The sequence below is a fragment of the Triticum urartu genome, chromosome 6, assembly GCF_003073215.2.
Source record: "Triticum urartu cultivar G1812 chromosome 6, Tu2.1, whole genome shotgun sequence".
Classification (NCBI taxonomy): Eukaryota; Viridiplantae; Streptophyta; class Magnoliopsida; order Poales; family Poaceae; genus Triticum; species Triticum urartu.
The window spans coordinates 2,633,183-2,649,351 of NC_053027.1; the positions used below are offsets into that span (position 1 = coordinate 2,633,183).

The 16,169-nt window shown below is 45.2% G+C and overlaps 1 protein-coding gene across 1 annotated transcript; it reads left to right on the top strand.

Moving 5' to 3' along the window:
- Positions 1-2,814: 2,814 nt before the first annotated feature.
- Positions 2,815-4,497, top strand: LOC125516205. Its single transcript, XM_048681687.1, has 2 exons — positions 2,815-3,976; positions 4,150-4,497. The coding sequence occupies exon 1, from the start codon at positions 3,290-3,292 to the stop codon at positions 3,899-3,901; it is 612 nt and encodes a 203-aa protein (XP_048537644.1). The 5' UTR covers positions 2,815-3,289; the 3' UTR covers positions 3,902-3,976; positions 4,150-4,497.
- Positions 4,498-16,169: the final 11,672 nt, after the last annotated feature.

The following is a 16,169-nucleotide window of genomic DNA, read 5'->3' on the forward strand; positions in this document are numbered from 1 at the left end:
TGGCGGCGGCCGGAATCTCGGATCTCGCCGGGCCCAGATGGGCTTTGGCGGGCCGCCAGGTCTGGTGAGCGGCGGCAGGCTGGCATGGTGGGCCTGACAAAGCTAACTGCTTTGGCACCATGGAGGTGCTGCGACCGGTCAGGCAGCGGCGGTTGGATCCTTTTGGTCTAGTCTCCGGCAGAGAAGGCGGCGATCCGTGCACAAGAAGCTGGATGGAGTTCTTCGAACAGATCTTTGTGAAAAAATGCTCTTGGCTAGATGCCAAGGCCGGCGATGGAGGTGCTCTATGGTTCCATTCCCTTCTTGAAGGCATCGCCGTGAAGAAGTTCTAGACCACTATCTGCTATCTTTGAGGGAAACCCTAGATCGGTAGATCGGAAGACGGCGGCGTGCTTGTGTCGTTTCACCCTTGGGGGCGTCATTCTTGGTGGTGTACACGGGCTCGAGGGACCAGTGGACGACATCTTTGGTGGAGCGATGCTTCATCCTACACATTGATGGCGACGGATCTCGGTGGCATGGCGTCCTGGAGATTAGGCGTGTGATGTGCGACGATGGACTCACGCGGGAGGGTGACGCTGCCTAGGATCGTGGTGGCGTCGATGGCAGAGAAGCCTGGCACGGTCGGTGCGTCGGTTTCTGCTCTGAAGATGGATCGATGGAAGACGCTGGTGACGGGCCTTGCAGTGAGTGAGTGTGTTGGACCGGTGTGTGACCCAGTCTGGATATGTGCCTAGGCTGGGGCATCCGGCTTTAGATGTTAGGCTTGGTGCGATGTCTGTTTGGTATGAGGCTCGGACATTTGGCACCCCTTCATCAAGGGGATAAGAGTAGCAACAGGGGTTGCCAAAATGGTGGCTTCAAACAGATCTACTACTTTATAAGGTCTTTGTGAATAATTAATAATATAGCTGCACACATCGCTCAGATACTGAGGCCCGAGGTGCATCCTCCTTTATTTTTTAAAAAAAGATGCCAAAGGAAAGCCGAGGTGGAGGAACCAGCCCTTTCCTCTAACCATGACTATTGGAGAATTAATTACAATTCTGAAATATACAAATATAGACATAGGAGGTAAGTCCGACCAAATTTGGGAACTTGTCTAAAAAGGAAGAAAATTAGTCTGACTTGATTTATGCTTTTAATGAGGGTTCATATTATGGGATGATATTAAATAAATCCAATTTTATCGCTTGATGTTTACACGGGATAAGATGACCGGCTCTCTCTTCTCTCAATATATACGATCGACTCATGTGCTGATTGGTAACCAAACATTTCTCATCGACAACCAAAGTGATCTGAGTGCCTGCGTAGCTAGTGTTGTATCTGGTTGGGCATGGACAAGTACACGATTCGCATCCTTGCACTAGCAGCACTAGTGTGTCTACATCTCGTATGCTCTGCTACTGTTGCTCAATGTAAGGCAGCTAGCACACCAATATTTCTGTTTCTTCACAACGCTTAATTTTTCTTCATTCTCATCCTGGCTGAAAGTATGTACGTAGTATAGCTATCGAAGGCCTTTCTATTTTGCGTTGTATAAACAACACAACCGGATACAAAGCAACCGGATATATATATTCACACAACCGGATATATATATATATATATATATATATATATATACTACTCTAAAATAATTGCATAACCATGGTTGTTCGTTTGTTATTATTCCATAATATACAGGCCGAATCATGGCTGACACAGACAGCAAGAAGATTGATCTACCAAATGGGCTATGCGTTGAAGTAGCTCCTGAGGATTGTATGAACCGTGCTGGTTGCTTCCATTGTTTGGTAACTGACGTCTTCTACCCCACTATGGATGACTGCAAGAGCATGTGTAACACATCCTCGTCTTTACAAGACATGCTAGGTGCCATGACGACATCCCCTCCCCCTCCTTTACCTGCTCCTTAATTTTCTTGCCTAGACAATGGTTATATGTCCAAGATTGTCCCCTGAAAATAATGCCTATGTGCGGAAGCCAGTTATGCAATGAGAGTAATACACTGCAGCAGTTGTTGCTGAGTATTTTGGTTTGGTAAATTGCATTTGAAGCTTTACTAGCAATTGTTGGGAGAGCAATGAAATGACTCCCAAGCGCAGACGCTCCGGAAATCTGAGTGGTACAGCTTAGCTTGAGATCTGTGTCAATTAACTCTTCGTCACATATACATTTTAGAATACAGAGGTGAATACATCTGCAGGTGGGCCATACTGTACCAAAGTACTCAGTCCTCACACGGCTCCTGCTCCTCTCTTCAAGTCCATTGATCTTCCCCGCACAAAAAGAAGTCCATCGATCTCCAATGCAAAATAAAATAAAATAAGTCCATCGATCTCCCATGCAAAATAAAATAAAATAAGTCCATCGATCTCTCGCTTAAAAAAGTCCTATGGCGATGGATGACCAGGGCAGGCCGCCCTTGGCCAATATCCGGTGACGATGAGTTCTTCTACCCTGTCATGGAGGGTTTCGCATCTATCCTGCCTCGTGACTCTCACGAGGCGTCCGGTTCTTGTCTTCCCCAAGATCACGTTCCCAAATCAGCCCTCGGCCGGCCTTGGCGATGTTAAACATGTAACATACATACGGTATTGTATAAACCGTATTCTGCTTGTAACGATAGAGCTAGCGATAAGGATTAGTATTAGTTGAGATTTCTTGGTTGTTGAGATTGCTTCTTGTTGTGCAATCCACGCCAACCTCCTGTAACCATCTGTCTATATATTAACACAAAAGCGTCCCTGCGAGGCATACGCTTCATCTATCGTTTTTCACATGGTATACAGAGCAACCTCCTTCCAACGCATCTAACTATGCCGAGCTCCTCATCCGTCGCCATGGCCGCACCCTCCCTCGCCTCCCTCGGCCACACCATCACTGAGAAGTTGACGCGGGAGAACTTCCTCGTCTGGAAGGCGCAGATCCTGCCGCACGTCAAGGCGGCAGGGATGACGGGCTACTTGGACGGCTCAATCAAGGAGCCCCCTGCCATTCTTCTCTCAGAGAAGGAAGTCGCCGGGAGAAGGAGACCGTCTCGACGCCGAATCCTGAACACGCCGTGTGGGTAACTCAAGATCAGCAGGTCCTCACTTTTTTGATTGCATCTCTGTCTCGCGAGGTCCTGCTGCAGGTTAGTTCCCACACCACCGCCACCACGCTCTGGACAGCCCTGCTGCAGAGTTTTGCCTCGCAGTCCAGGGCAAGGGTGATCCAGCTCCACTCTGCCATCGAGCACACTCGCAAGGGAGATCTCTCCGCGGCGGCGTACTACACCAAGATGGTCAGCATCGCCGACGAACTAGCAGCTGCCGGCAAGGCGATGGACGAAGACGACATCGTCGATCACATCTTGCAGGGGCTGCTCCACGAACCCGACTACAGCGGGTTCGTCTCGGCCATCTCGACACGCACCGCCACCGAGCAACCCATCAGACTTGGCGAACTCTTCTCCCTGCTGCCGCTGAAGCTCGCATCGCGGCACAGAACGCCGCCTACCACTCCAGCCACTCTGCCAACCTTGCTGCCCGAGGCGGAGGACGCGGCGGCAACTCCAATCGTGGGGGCTATGGCGGCCGCGGCTACAACAACAACACGGCGCCACGCTACTCCGACAACTCCGGTGGCAATGGCTCTGGAGGGGGATCACGTCAAGGGAGCGGTGATCGCGGTGACCGTGAACGGTGCCAGATCTGTAAGCTTGACGGGCATGGCGCGTGGCGCTATAAAAAGCGCTACGACAGGAACTACACCAACAACATCCGCCATCCTGCAGGCGGCGGAAGCAGCAACGGAGGTGGCAACAATGGTGGAAATCACACGGCAAATGTGGTTCACTCCTATGGGGTGGATACGAATTGGTATCTCGACACTGGCGCGACTGATCACGTGACAAGGGAGTTGGAGAAACTCGTTGTATGTGATCGCTACACCGGCACGGAACAAATCCACACGGCGAGTGGACAAGGTATGGACATCGCACATATTGGTCATACTACTCTTACTACCCCTCATGGCTCTCTTGAACTCAAATATATCATTCATGCTCCACAATCCGATCAAAGTCTTCTCTCTGGTTATAAACTTATCAAAGATAATCATGCGTTTCTTGAGATTTACCCTGAAGTTTTCTTTGTCAAGGATCGGGCCAGCCGGAGCACCATTCTTCAAGGCAAGAGTAGAGGTGGTTTGTTTCCTATTTCTGGCCGCCAAGAGGCTCATCTCCGTCAAGCTCTAGGTGTGGCAAAACCATCTACATCAAGGTGGCATAGGCGCCTAGGGCATCCATCACTCCCAGTGGTCCAAAAGATTCTTAGAGATTTTGATCTTCCTGTGTCAAATAAAGATGATCATCACTTAGTTTGTGATGCCTGTCAAATGGCCAAGAGCCATCAACTTCCTTATTCTCGATCCGTCAGTGAGTCTAAAGCTCCTTTAGAGCTTGTTTTTTCCGATGTGTGGGGTCCAGGACCAATATCTGTAGGCAAACAAAAGTACTATGTGAGCTTTATTGATGATTTCAGCAAATTTAGTTGGATTTATTTACTCAAGAACAAATCTGATGTGTTTGAGAAATTTCGCCTCTTCCAACAACATGTTGAACATTTGTTTGACCGGAAAATTCTTGCCATGCAAACTGACTGGGGTGGGGAATACAAAAACTTAATTCCTTTTTTGAGCGCATTGGTATCTCTCACCACGTGTCTTGCCCTCATGCTCATCAGCAGAATGGATCTGCTGAACGGAAGCATCGTCACGTTGTGGAAGTTGGTTTATCTCTTCTAGCTCATGCCTTCATGCCAATGAAATTTTGGGATGAGGCATTTCTCACTGCCGTCTATCTTATCAACCGTGTACCTAGTCGTGTCATTAAAAATCAAACCCCGCTTGAGCGCCTCTTTGGCACAAAACTCAACTACACATTCCTTCGCATTTTTGGTTGTGCAGTTTGGCCAAATTTACGTCCTTTCAATAAACACAAGCTTGAGTTTCGCTCTAAGCAGTATGTGTTTTTGGGCTACAGCAATCTTCATAAAGGGTATAAGTGTTTAGATGTTTCCTCTGGTAGGGTGTATATCTCCCGTGACGTGGTCTTTGATGAACACGTGTTTCCCATTGCGTCACTTCACCCTAATGCCGGCGCACAACTCCGCAAAGAGCTTGTTCTACTGCCGCCTCGCCTTCTCCCTTCATCCACTTGTCTGTCATGAGGGGCGGTGGAGTTTGATCAATTGTCTATGTCACATAACCCTGGTTCAAGTGTGCAGGAATCTGGTGAAGAAATTGGCGAAAAAATTTCTCATGATTTTATGCAGCCAACCGGTTCTGGGGATACCACAGGCGCAGAAGATCCGGGCTCCGATCCCGGTGCTGATTCAGGCAGGCGAATCGCCTCGAGATCAGCTGGCAGTGGCAGATTCCCTGCGGGATCTGTGCCACCCGCACGTGGCCCTGGCCGGTTCCCCCGCGCCCCAGCAGCGGATGGGGTGCCTGGCCCCCATGCCCCAGCATCGGATGGCGCGCCTGGCCCTGGTTGGTCAGCGGATGGCGCGTCTGGTCGGGACGGTGGGGCAGCTGATTCGCTGCATGCAGCTGATGTGTCGCCCGCCGGTTTGTTGCATGCGGAGCCAGGAGCTGATACGATGCATGCGACTCCTGTGCTCAGTTCTGATTTGCCGCATGCAGCAGACTCGGGATCAGCTGTTTCCTCCACTGTTGCATGTCTTCCCCAACACCTTGCTCGGCCAGAACTTCCTCCGCCTACACGTGCACGTACAAGGTCACAAGATGGTATTGTTCAACCCAAAGTTTTTAAAGATGGTTGTATTCGTTGGGGTTCCTTCTGTGCCACAGGTGAACCGCAGAACTTGGGGGAAGCGCTTGGTGCATCTCGATGGAAAGCAGCTATGGATGAGGAGTACAGGGCACTCATGGAAAACAAGACTTGGCGCTTGGTTCCTCCTGTCAAGGGCAGGAATGTGATTGACTGCAAATGGGTTTACAAGGTAAAACACAAGTCCGATGGTACTGGTGACAGGTACAAAGCACGGCTGGTTGCAAAGGGTTTCAAACAAAGGTATGGGCTTGACTACGAGGATACTTTTAGTCCTGTAGTAAAGGCTGCTACCATCAGGATGATACTCTCTGTTGCTGTCTCAAGAGATTGGTGTATACGACAGCTAGATGTCAAGAACGCGTTCTTGCACGGTGTTCTGGAAGAGGAAGTATTTATGAAACAACCTCTTGGGTATGTACATCCAAAGCTTCCGCAGCATGTTTGCAAATTAGACCAGGCTTTGTATGGGTTGAAACAGGCACCTAGAGCTTGGTACTCTCGGTTGTCGTCAAAACTGCAGTCTCTTGGGTTCACTCCTTCAAAAGGGGATACTTCATTGTTCTTTTATCGCTGTCGTGGTGTCACCATCTTTATGCTCATTTATGTTGATGATATAATTGTCACGAGCTCATCCTCTCAGGCTGTTGAAGCTCTCATATATAAAGGATCTGCGTATGGACTTTGCACTCAAAGACCTTGGTAGTCTGCATTACTTCCTTGGGATTGAGGTGAAATATGTAAAGGATGGAATTGTATTGTCACAAGGCAAGTATGTGCAGGATGTTCTTCAAAGAGTAGGTATGAAAGGATGTAAACCATCACCTACTCCTCTGTCCACCTCAGAAAAATTGTCTCTTCATGATGGAGAGGTACTTGGAACAGAAGATTCTACCAAGTACAGAAGCATTGTAGGAGCCCTGCAGTATTTGACTTTAACTAGACCTGATATTTCATAATCAGTTAATAAGGTTTGCCAATTTCTGCATGCTCCTACCAGTGCTCACTTTACAGCAGTTAAAAGAATACTTAGATATCTTCAAGGAACAGAGAGCCACGGACTCAGGATTGGGAAGTCAGACTCCATGCTAGTAAGTGCCTTTTCATATGCAGATTGGGCAGGATGCCCTGATGACAGGAGATCAATAGGAGGCTTTGCAGTATTTCTAGGAGGTAACTTAATTTCATGGAGTGCTCGTAAGCAGGCAACTGTGTCCAGGTCAAGTACAGAAGCTGAGTACAAATCATTAGCTAATGCAACTGCAGAGATTATATGGGTACAAAATGTGCTCACAGAGTTGGGTGTACAACATCCTAGATCGGCATCACTTTGGTGTGATAATCTTGGAGCTACATACTTGTCTGCTAATCATATCTTCCATGCCAGGACAAAGCATATTGAAATTGACTACCACTTTGTTTGAGAAAGGGTGGCCAATAAACTGTTAAATATTAGGTTTGTGCCCGCAGGTGATCAAGTTGCGGATGGATTTACAAAACCTCTTACTGTCAAACAATTAGAACACTTTAGACACAATCTCAACTTAGAGATTTGTGATTGAGGGGGAGTGTTAAACATGTAACATACATACGGTATTGTATAAACCGTATTCTGCTTGTAACGATAGAGCTAGCGATAAGGATTAGTATTAGTTGAGATTTCTTGGTTGTTGAGATTGCTTCTTGTTGTGCAATCCACGCCAACCTCCTGTAACCATCTGTCTATATATTAACACGAAAGCGTCCCTGCGAGGCATACGCTTCATCTATCGTTTTTCACAGGCGACGTCATCTTCATCCACTTCGGTGCTGGACACACCCATTTCTCTGATCTCTTAGAGCAATTCTAGCCGAGCCCCTAAAAATTAGAGGAGTATTTTGCCAAGGTAACCTTAGTGGAGTAAATTTACTCCACTAAGTTTTGATCGGTTCTAGCCGATCCCCTAAATTTAGCGGAGTAAAAATCAAATTTAGTTAAGATGAACAAACTTCTAAACTGAAATTCGACACACAGTTTACATTACCATCCGCCGGAACATAGTTCAAACCGATGCTAAAAAATGAACTTAAACATAGGCTAAAATTTAAATCTAACTGAAATTTTAAGTCGCTATTCGACTTTTCGAGGGAGAGCCAGTCCTCCCTAGAGATGCCACCGCCCATGGGGTCAGTCCCTAGGCCGTCATCGTCGTAGCCCGGAAGGTCCTTCGCCACTCTTCGATGTTGAAGTTGTCCTCGTTGCCACCTCCTCTGCCACCACCGTTGTCCTCCTCGTCGCTTTGAGAGGACGATGATGTTCGCCCCACCGTCCGCTCGCTCCTCGTAGAGATTGTGCTCCACCTCCACTAGCTTAGGGTACTTCTGGCGGAAGTCGGCCATGTACGCCTCATCAGTGGCCTCTGGTCCGAGCCACCGTAGCATTCACCACCCCAGCAGCAACGGATCGAGCAACGACATCTCGCCCCATGAAAAGTTCAGGAGCGTATCGATGTCGTTCAGCCGGACCGACGGGAGGTCGTACTCGCGGGCGGCAAGCTTGGCGGAGTGAAACAACCCAAGCCAAAGCTTCTTGTGGGTGTCCCCATCAGTGATTTCAGCCACCCATGTCCCCCACGCCCGTTGCTGAACTCTATGGTACTTCCTCTGTGGCAAAGACGGCACAAGGAGATCGGCGAAGCCGACAAGCCGGAGCCAGCAGTATGGGGTTGCAGTGTCGCGGAGGCACTTGAAGGAAATATGCCCTAGAGGCAATAATAAAGTTATTATTTATTTCCTTATATCAAGATAAATGTTTATTATTCATGCTAAAATTGTATTAACCGGAAACATAATACATGTGTGAATACATAGACAAACAATATGTCACTAGTATGCCTCTATTTGACTAGCTCGTTGAATCAAAGATGGTTAAGTTTCCTAGCCATAGACATGAGTTGTCATTTGATTAACGGGATCACATCATTAGAGAATGATGTGATTGACTTGACCCATTCCGTTAGCATAGCACTTGATCGTTTAGTTTGTTGCTATTGCTTTCTTCATGACTTATACATGTTCCTATGACTATGAGATTATGCAACTCCCGTTTACCGGAGGAACACTTTGTGTGCTACCAAACGTCACAACGTAACTGGGTGATTATAAAGGTGCTCTACAGGTGTCTCCGAAGGTACTTGTTGGGTTGGCGTATTTCGAGATTAGGATTTGTCACTCCGATTGTCGGAGACGTATCTGTGGGCCCACTCAGTAATGCACATCACTATAAGCCTTGCAAGCATTGCAACTAATGAGTTAGTTGCGGGATGATGTGTTACGGAATGAGTAAAGAGACTTGCCGGTAACGAGATTGAACTAGGTATTGAGATACCGACGATCGAATCTCGGGCAAGTAACATACCGATGACAAAGGGAACAACGTATGTTGTTATGCGGTTTGACCGATAAAGATCTTCGAAGAATATGTAGGAGCCAATATGAGCATCCAGGTTCCGCTATTGGTTATTGACCGGAGACGTGTCTCGGTCATGTCTACATAGTTCTCAAACCCGTAGGGTCCGCACGCTTAAAGTTCGATGACGGTTATATTATGAGTTTATGTGTTTTGATGTACCGAAGGAGTTCGGAGTCCCGGATGAGATCGGGGACATGACGAGGAGTCTCGAAATGGTCGAGATGTAAAAATCGATATATTGGACGACTATATTCGGACATCGGAAAGGTTCCGAGTGATTCGGGTATTTACGGGAGTACCGGGGAGTTACGGGAATTCGTATTGGGCCTTAATGGGCCATACGGGAAAGGAGAGAAAGGCCTCAAAGGGTGGCCGCACCCCTTCCCATGGGCTGGTCCGAATTGGACTAGGGAGGGGGGCGCCCCCTTCCTTCCTTCTCCTTTTCCCTTCCCTTTCCTTCCCTCCTACTCCTACTACTTGGAAGGGCTCCTAGTTCTACTAGGAAAGGGGGAATCCTACTCCCGGTGGGAGTAGGACTCCCCTAGGGCGCGCAGTAGAGAGGGCCGGCCCTCCCCCTCCTCCACTCCTTTATATACGGGGGCAGTGGGCACCCCAAAGACACAACAATTGATCTCTTGATCTCTTAGCCATGTGCGGTGCCCCCCTCCGCCATAATCCACCTCGGTCATATCGTAGCGGTGCTTAGGCGAAGCCCTGTGTCGGTAGAACATCATCATCGTCACCATGCTATCGTGCTAACGAAACTCTCCCTCAACACTCGGCTGGATCGGAGTTCGAGGGACGTCATCGAGTTGAACGTGTGCAGAACTCGGAGGTGCCGTGCGTTCGGTACTTGATTGATCGGATCATGAAGACGTACGACTACATCAACCGCGTTGTGCTAACGCTTCCGCTTTCGGTCTACGAGGGTACGTGGACAACACTCTCCCCTCTCGTTGCTATGCATCACCATGATCTTGTGTGTGCGTAGGGAAATTTTTGAAATTACTACGTTCCCCAACAGTGGTATCCGAGCCTGGTTTTATGCGTAGATGTCATATGCACGAGTAGAACACAAGTGAGTTGTGGGCGATATAAGTCATACTGCTTACCAGCATGTCATACTTTGGTTCGGCGGTATTGTTGGATGAAGCGGCCCGGACCGACATTACGCGTACGCTTACGCGAGACTGGTTCTACCGACGTGCTTTGCACACAGGTGGCTGGCGGGTGTCAGTTTCTTCAACTTTAGTTGAACCGAGTATGGCTACGCCCGGTCCTTGAGAAGGTTAAAACAACACCAACTTGACAAACTATTGTTGTGGTTTTGATGCGTAGGTAAGAATGGTTCTTGCTAAGCCCGTAGCAGCCACGTAAAACTTGCAACAACAAAGTAGAGGACGTCTAACTTGTTTTTGCAGGGCATGTTGTGATGTGATATGGTCAAGACGTGATGAGATATAAGTTGTTGTATGAGATGATCATGTTTTGTTGAAGTTATCGGCAACTGGCAAAAGCCTTATGGTTGTCTCTCTATTGCATAAGATGCAAGCGCCAAATAATTGCTTTACGTTATCGCTATGCGATAGCAATAGTTGCAAGAGCAATAGTTGGCGAGAGGACCATGTGATGACACATTGATATAGATCAAGATGATGGAGATCATGGTGTCATGCCGGTGATGATGGAGATCATGACAATGCTTTGGAGATGGAGATCAAAGGCACAAGATGATGATGGCCATATCATGTCACATATTTTGATTGCATGTGATGTTTATCTTTTATACATCTTATTTTGCTTAGTTCGGCGGTAGCTTTATAAGATAGTCTCTCACTAAATTATCAAGGTATAAGTGTTCTCCCTGAGTATGCACCATTGCGAAAATTCTTCGTGCTGAGACACCACATGATGATCGGGTGTGATAGGCTCTACGTTCTAATACAACGGGTGCAAAACAGTTGCACACGCGGAATACTCAGGTTAAACTTGACGAGCCTAGCATATAACAGATATGGCCTCGGAACACGGAGACCGAAAGGTCGAGCGTGAATCATATAGTAGATATGATCAACATAGTGATGTTCACCATTGAAACTACTCCATCTCACGTGATGATCGGACATGGTTTAGTTGATTTGGATCACGTCATCACTTAGAGGATTAGAGGGATGTCTATCTAAGTGGGAGTTCTTAAGTAATATGATTAATTAAACTTTAATTTATCATGAACTTAGTCTTGGTAGTATTAGCATATCTATGTTGTAGATCAATAGCTCGCGTCGTTGCTTCCCTATGTTATATATATGTTCCTAGAGAAAACTAAGTTGAAAAATGTTAGTAGCAATGATGCGGATTGGATCCATGATCTGAGGTTTATCCTCATTGCTGCACAGAAGAATTATGTCCTTGATGCACCGCTAGGTGACAGACCTATTGCAGGAGTAGATGCAGACGTTATGAATGTTTGGCTAGCTATGATGACTACTTGATAGTTTAGTGCACCATACTTAACAGCTTAGAATCGGAACTTCAAAGGCGTTTTGAATGTCATGGACCATATGAGATGTTCCAGAAGTTGAAGTTAATATTTCAAACAAATACCCGAGTTGAGAGATATGAAGTCTCCAACAAGTTCTATAGCTAAAAAGATGGAGGAGAATAGCTCAAGCAGTGAGCATGTGCTCAGATTGTCTGGGTACTACAATCGCTTGAATCAAGTGGGAGTTAATCTTCCAGATAAAATAGTGATTGACAGAATTCTCTAGTCACCATCACCAAGTTAGTAGAACTTCGTGATGAACTATAGTATGCAAGGGATGATGTAAACGATTCCCGAGCTTTTCATGATGATGAAATCGATGAAGGTAGAAATCAAGAAAAAGCATCAAGTGTTGATGATTAACAAGACCACTAGTTTCAAGAAAAGGGCAAAGGGAAAGAAAGGGAACTTCAAGAAGAACAGCAAGCAAGTTGCTGCTCAAGTGAAGAAGCCCAAGTCTGGTCCTAAGCCTAAGACTAAGTGCTTCTACTGCAAAGGGACTGGTCACTGAAAGCGGAACTGGCCCAAATATTTGGCGGATAAGAAGGATGGCAAAGTGAACAAAGGTATATTTGATATACATATTATTGATGTGTATTTTACTAGTGTTCGTAGCAACCCCTCGGTATTTGATACTGGTTCAGTTGCTAAGAGTAGTAGCTCGAAACGGGAGTTGCATAATGAACAGAGACTAGTTAAGGGTGAAGTGACGATGTGTGTTGGAAGTGGTTCCAAGATTGATATGATCATCATCGCACACTCCCTATACTTTCGGGATTAGTGTTGAACCTAAATAAGTGTTATTTGGTGTTTGCGTTGAGCATGAATATGATTTGATCATGTTTATTGCAATACGGTTATTTATTTAAGTAAGAGAATAAATTGTTGTTCTGTTTACATGAATAAAACCTTATATGGTTACACACCCAATGAAAATGGTTCATTGGATCTCGATCGTAGTGATACACATATTCATAATATTGAAACCAAAAGATGCAAAGTTAATAATGATAGTGCAACTTATTTGTGGCACTGCCGTTTAGGTCATATTGGTGTAAAGCGCATGAAGAAAATCCATGCTGATGGGCTTTCGGAATCACTTGATTATGAATCAGTTGATGCTTGCGAACCATGCCTCATGGGCAAGATGGCTAAGACTCTGTTCTCCGGAACAATGGAGCAAGCAAAAGATTTGTTGGAAATCATACATACTGATGTATGTGGTCCGATAAATATTGAGGCTCACAGCAGGTATCATTATTTTATAATCTTCACAGATGATTTGAGCAGATATGAGTATATCTACTTGATGAAACACAAGTCTGAAACATTTGAAAAGTTCGAAGAATTTCAGAGTGAAATGGAGAATCATTGTAACAAAAAATAAAAGTTTCTACGATATGATCGCAGAAGGAAAATATTTGAGTTACGAGTTTGGCCTTCAGTTAAAACAATGTGAAATAGTTTCACTACTCACGCCACCTAGAACACCACAGTGTAATGGTGTGTCCGAACGTCGTAACCGTACTTTATTAGATATGGTGCGATCTATGATGTCTCTTACCGATTTACTACTATCGTTTTGGGGTTATGCATTAGAGGCAGCTACATTCACATTAAATAGGACACCATCTAAATCCGTTGAGACGGCACCGTATGAACAATGGTTTGGCAAGAAACCTAAGCTGTCGTTTCTTAAAGTTTGAGGTTGCAATGCTTATGTGAAAAAGTTTCGACCTGATAAGCTCAAACCCAAATCGGAGAAGTGCATCTTCATAGGATACCCAAAAGAATATGTTGGGTACACCTTCTATCACAGATCCGAAGGCAAGATATTCATTGCTAAGAATGGATCCTTTCTAGAGAAGGAGTTTCTCTCGAAAGAAGTGAGTGGGAGGAAAGTAGAACTTGATGAGGTAACTGTACCTGCTGCCTTATTGGAGAGTAGTTCATCACAGAAATCTGTTCCTGTGACTACTACACCAATTAGTGAGGAAGGTAATGATGATGATTATGTAACTTCAGATCAAGTTGCTACCGAACCTTGTAGGTAAACCAGAGTGAGATCCGCACCAGAGTGGTACGGTAATCCTGTTCTGGAGGTCATGTTGCTTGACCATGACGAGCCTACGAACTATGAGGAAGCGATGATGAGCCCAGATTCCGTGAAATGGCTTGAGGCCATGAAATCTGAGATGAGATCCATGTATGAGAACAAACTATGGACTTTGATTGACTTGCCCATTGATCGGCGAGCCATTGAGATTAAATGGATCTTCAAGAGGAAGACGGACGCTGATAGTAGTGTTACTATCTACAAAGCTAGAATTGTCGCAAAAAGGTTTTCGACAAGTTCAAGGTGTTGACTACGATGAGAGTTTCTCACTCGTATCTATGCTTAAGTATGTCCTAATCATGTTAGCAATTTCCGCATTTTATGAAATCTGGCAAATGGATAAACAAAACTGCATTCCTTAATGGATTTATTAAACAAGAGTTGTATATGATGCAACCAGAAGGTTTTGTCAATCCTAAAGGTACTAACAAAATATGCAAGCTCCAGCGATCCATCTATGGACTGGTGCAAGCATCTCGGAGTTGGAATATACGCTTTGATAAGTTGATCAAAGCATATAGTTTTATACAGACTTGCGGTGAAGCCTGTATTTACAAGAAAGTGAGTGGGAGCACTACAGCATTTCTGATAAGTATATGTGAATGACATATTGTTGATCGGAGATAATGTAGAATTATTCTGCAAAGCATAAAGGAATGTTTGAAAGGAGTGTTTCAAAGAAAGACCTCGGTGAAGCTGCTTATATATTGAGCATCAAGATCTATAGAGATAGATCAAGACGCTTGATAAGTTTTTCAATGAGTACATACCTTGACAAGATTTTGAAGTAGTTCAAAATGGAACAGTCAAAGGAGTTCTTGCCTGTGTTACAAGGTGTGAAGTTTAGTAAGACTCAAAACCCGACCACGGCAGAAGATAGAGAGAGAATGAAAGTCATTCCCTATGCCTCAGCCATAGGTTCTATAAAGTATGCCATGCTGTGTACCAGACCTATTGTATACCCTGCCCTGAGTTTGGCAAGGGAGTACAATAGTGATCTAGGAGTAGATCACTGGACATTGGTCAAAATTATCCTTAGTGGAATAAGGATATGTTTCTCGATTATGGAGGTGACAAAAGGTTCGTCGTAAAGGGTTACGTCGATGCAAGTTTTGACACTGATCCAGATGACTCAAAGTCTCAATCTGGATACATATTGAAAGTGGGAGCAATTAGCTAGAGTAGCTCCGTGCAGAGCATTGTTGACATAGAAATTTGCAAAATACATATGGATCTGAATGTAGCAGATCCGTTGACTAAACTTCCCTCACAAGCAAAACATGATCACACCTTAGTATTCTTTGGGTATTAATCACATAGCGATGTAAACTAGATTATTGACTCTAGTAAACCCTTAGAGTGTTGTTCACATGACGATGTGAACTATGGGTATTAATCACATGGTGATGTGAACTATTGATGTTAAATCACATGACGATGTGAACTAGATTATTGACTCTGGTGCAAGTGGGAGACTGAAGGAAATATGCCCTAGAGGCAATAATAACGTTATTATTTATTTCCTTATATCATGATAAATGTTTATTATTCATGCTAGAATTGTATTAACCGGAAACATAATACATGTGTGAATACATAGACAAACAGTATGTCACTTTGACTAGCTCGTTGAATCAAAGATGGTTAAGTTTCCTAGCCATAGACATGAGTTGTCATTTGATTAACGGGGTCACATCATTAGAGAATGATGTGATTGACTTGACCCATTCCGTTAGCATAGCACTTGATCGTTTAGTTTGTTGCTATTGCTTTCTTCATGACTTATACATGTTCCTATGACTATGAGATTATGCAACTCCCGTTTACCGGAGGAACACTTTGTGTGCTACCAAACGTCACAACGTAACTGGGTGATTATAAAGGTGCTCTACAGGTGTCTCCGAAAGGTACTTGTTGGGTTGGCATATTTTGAGATTAGGATTTGTCACTCCGATTGTCGGAGAGGTATCTCTGGGCCCACTCGGTAATGCACATCACTATAAGCCTTGCAAGCATTGCAACTAATGAGTTAGTTGCCGGATGATGTATTACGAACGAGTAAAGAGACTTGCCGTAACGAGATTGAACTAGGTATTGAGATACCGACGATCGAATCTCGGGCAAGTAACATACCGATGACAAAGGGAACAACGTATGTTGTTATGCGTTGACCGATAAAGATCTTCGTAGAATATGTAGGAGCCAATATGAGAATCCA

What these genes read in the sequence shown, in the direction of transcription:
- LOC125516205 (XM_048681687.1), top strand. Translation starts at nt 3,290, where the DNA reads ATGGTCAGCATCGCCGACGAACTAGCAGCTGCCGGCAAGGCGATGGAC.